The 2,419-nt window shown below is 45.4% G+C and overlaps 1 protein-coding gene across 1 annotated transcript; it reads right to left on the bottom strand.

The window, feature by feature from the left end:
* Positions 1-4: 4 nt before the first annotated feature.
* LOC117939868 (NLR family CARD domain-containing protein 3-like) lies at positions 5-2,415 on the bottom strand (the record flags this gene model as incomplete). Its single annotated transcript, XM_034865291.1, has 4 exons — positions 5-80; positions 177-350; positions 457-2,257; positions 2,394-2,415. Coding segments are annotated over 4 exons (2,073 nt in total), but the record flags the coding sequence as incomplete, so codon positions are not given.
* Between the last annotated feature and the right edge of the window lie 4 nt (positions 2,416-2,419).

Below are 2,419 nucleotides of genomic sequence, written 5' to 3'. Positions count from 1 at the left end.
CTCTCAGACTAGAGGACTGGGAGCTGAGAACTGAGGACAGAGCTTCACAGCTTCTCTCTGACAGGTCACAGCCACTCAACCTAAAAGACATTCAATAGAAAGGCCATACAATAATTACTATATGAAGAAAAATAAGAACTTAGAGGACCATCATTTTCAAATAGCTGAGCATCAACCTGAGAGTTTCCAGTCTGCAGTGTGGACTCTCCAATCCAGAGGACAGATGCTCCACTCCTGAATCCTGCAGGTTGTTGTTACTCAGGTCCAGCTCTCTCAGACTAGAGGACTGGGAGCTGAGAACTGAGGACAGAGCTTCACAGCTTCTCTCTGACAGGTTACAGCCTTTCAGCCTGCAAAGGAATCAGCAATGCATAAGAATACAGCTTCATGCAAACAAAAAGAAATTATAATTAAAGAAAAACTGCATTTAATCTGAATAGTTGTGTGTGCACATACAGAGCTTTGTTGGAGGCTTTGACCACTGGCAGCAGCCTCAGAAGAGCCTCCTCTGAAGCAGAGTATTTCTTCAGGTCAAACACGTCCAGATCTTCTTCTGATGTCAGTAAGATGAAGACCAGAGCTGACCACTGAGCAGGAGACAGTTTATCTGTGGAGAGACTTCCTGAACTCAGAGACTGTTGGATCTCCTCCACTAGAGAACCATCATTCAGTTCATTAAGACAGTGGAACAGATTGATGCTTCTCTCTGCAGACAGATTCTCACTGATCTTCGTCTTGATGTACTCAACTGATTCGTGATTGGTCTCTGAGCTACTTCCAGCATAGGTCATCAGACCTTGTAGGTGTCTCTGATTGGTCTGCAGTGAAATACCCAGGAGGAAGCGGAGGAACAAGTCCAGGTGTCCATTTGGACTCTGTAAAGCTTTGTCAACAGCACTATGATGGAGATGTTTTAGTTTACGGGTTTCTCTGAAGACTTTAAGCAGCCGGGAGGTTGTTTGTTCTTCTGCCAGCAGGTTGACTCCAGAGTTGGTGAAGGTCAGATGGACATGAAGAGCAGCCAGGAACTCCTGAACACTCAGATGGACGAAGCAGAACACCTTCTCCTGGTACAGTCCACTCTCCTCTTTAAAGATCTGTGTGAACACTCCTGAGTACACTGATGCTGCTCTGATATCGATGCCACACTCTGTCAGGTCTGATTCATAGAAGATCAGGTTGCCTTTCTGCAGCTGCTCAAAAGCCAGTTTTCCCAGAGACTCAATCATCTTCCTGGTCTCTGGACTCCAGTGTTGATCTATCTCAGATTTCCCATGATATTTAACATTCAGTTTGGATTGAACCACCAGGAAGTGGATGTACATCTCAGTCAGGGTCTTGGGCAGTTCTCCTCCCTCTCTGGTCTTCAACACCTTCTCCAGAACTGTAGCAGTGATCCAGCAGAAGACTGGGATGTGGCACATGATGTGGAGGCTTCGTGATGTCTTGATGTGGGAGATGATTCTGCTGGCCTGCTTCTCGTCTCTGTATCTCTTACTGAAATAATCCTCCTTCTGTGGGTCAGTGAATCCTCTGACCTCTGTCACCATGTCAACATACTCAGCAGGGATCTGATTGGCTGCTGCAGGTCGTGTGGTTATCCAGAGGCGAGCAGAGGGAAGCAGATTTCCCCTGATGAGGTTTGTCAGCAACACACCCATTGAGGTGGACTCTTTAACGTCACTCAGGATCTCAGTGATGAGGAAGTCCAGAGGAAGTCGACACTCATCCAGACCGTCAAAGATGAAGACAACCTGGACCTCTTCAAACCTGCAGATTCCTGCTTCTTTGGTTTCACTAAAGAAGTGATCAACAAGTTCCACCAAGCTGAACTTTCTCTCTTTCAGCACATTCAGCTCTCTGAAGGTGAATGGGAATATGAACTGGATGTCCTGGTTGGCTTTGCCTTCAGCCCAGTCCAGAGTGAACTTCTGTGTTAAGACTGTTTTCCCGATGCCAGCCACTCCCTTTGTCATCACGGTTCTGATTGGTTCATCTCTTCCAGGTGGGGCTTTAAAGATGTCTTCACATCTGACTATTGTTTCTGGTCTGTCTGGTTTCCTGGATGCTGCTTCAATCTGTTTGACCTCATGTTCTTCATTGACCCCTGCAGCCCCTCCCTCCATGATGTAGATCTCTGTGAACATCTGATGCAGAACGGTTGGGTTTCCTGCTTTAGCAATCCCCTCAAACACATACTGGAACTTTATCTTCTGGTTAGTCTTGAGTTTACGTTGACAAACTCCAGAATGACTTCCTGAATGAACACACAACAAGAAAAATCAATAAATCAAAGAACATATTTCAACGTTCAAAGAATAAGTAAATATTTTAATGCATTTTTTCAGACATTAGTAAATGTCCCATTTTTAAATGTGTTAAAATCCTCTTACTGCTGTGCAGACGGTCAGCCAGCTCC

This window comes from Etheostoma cragini, unplaced genomic scaffold, assembly GCF_013103735.1.
Source record: "Etheostoma cragini isolate CJK2018 unplaced genomic scaffold, CSU_Ecrag_1.0 ScbMSFa_1339, whole genome shotgun sequence".
In the NCBI taxonomy this organism is placed as follows: Eukaryota; Metazoa; Chordata; class Actinopteri; order Perciformes; family Percidae; genus Etheostoma; species Etheostoma cragini.
This window is presented reverse-complemented; position numbering and strand designations above follow the sequence as displayed.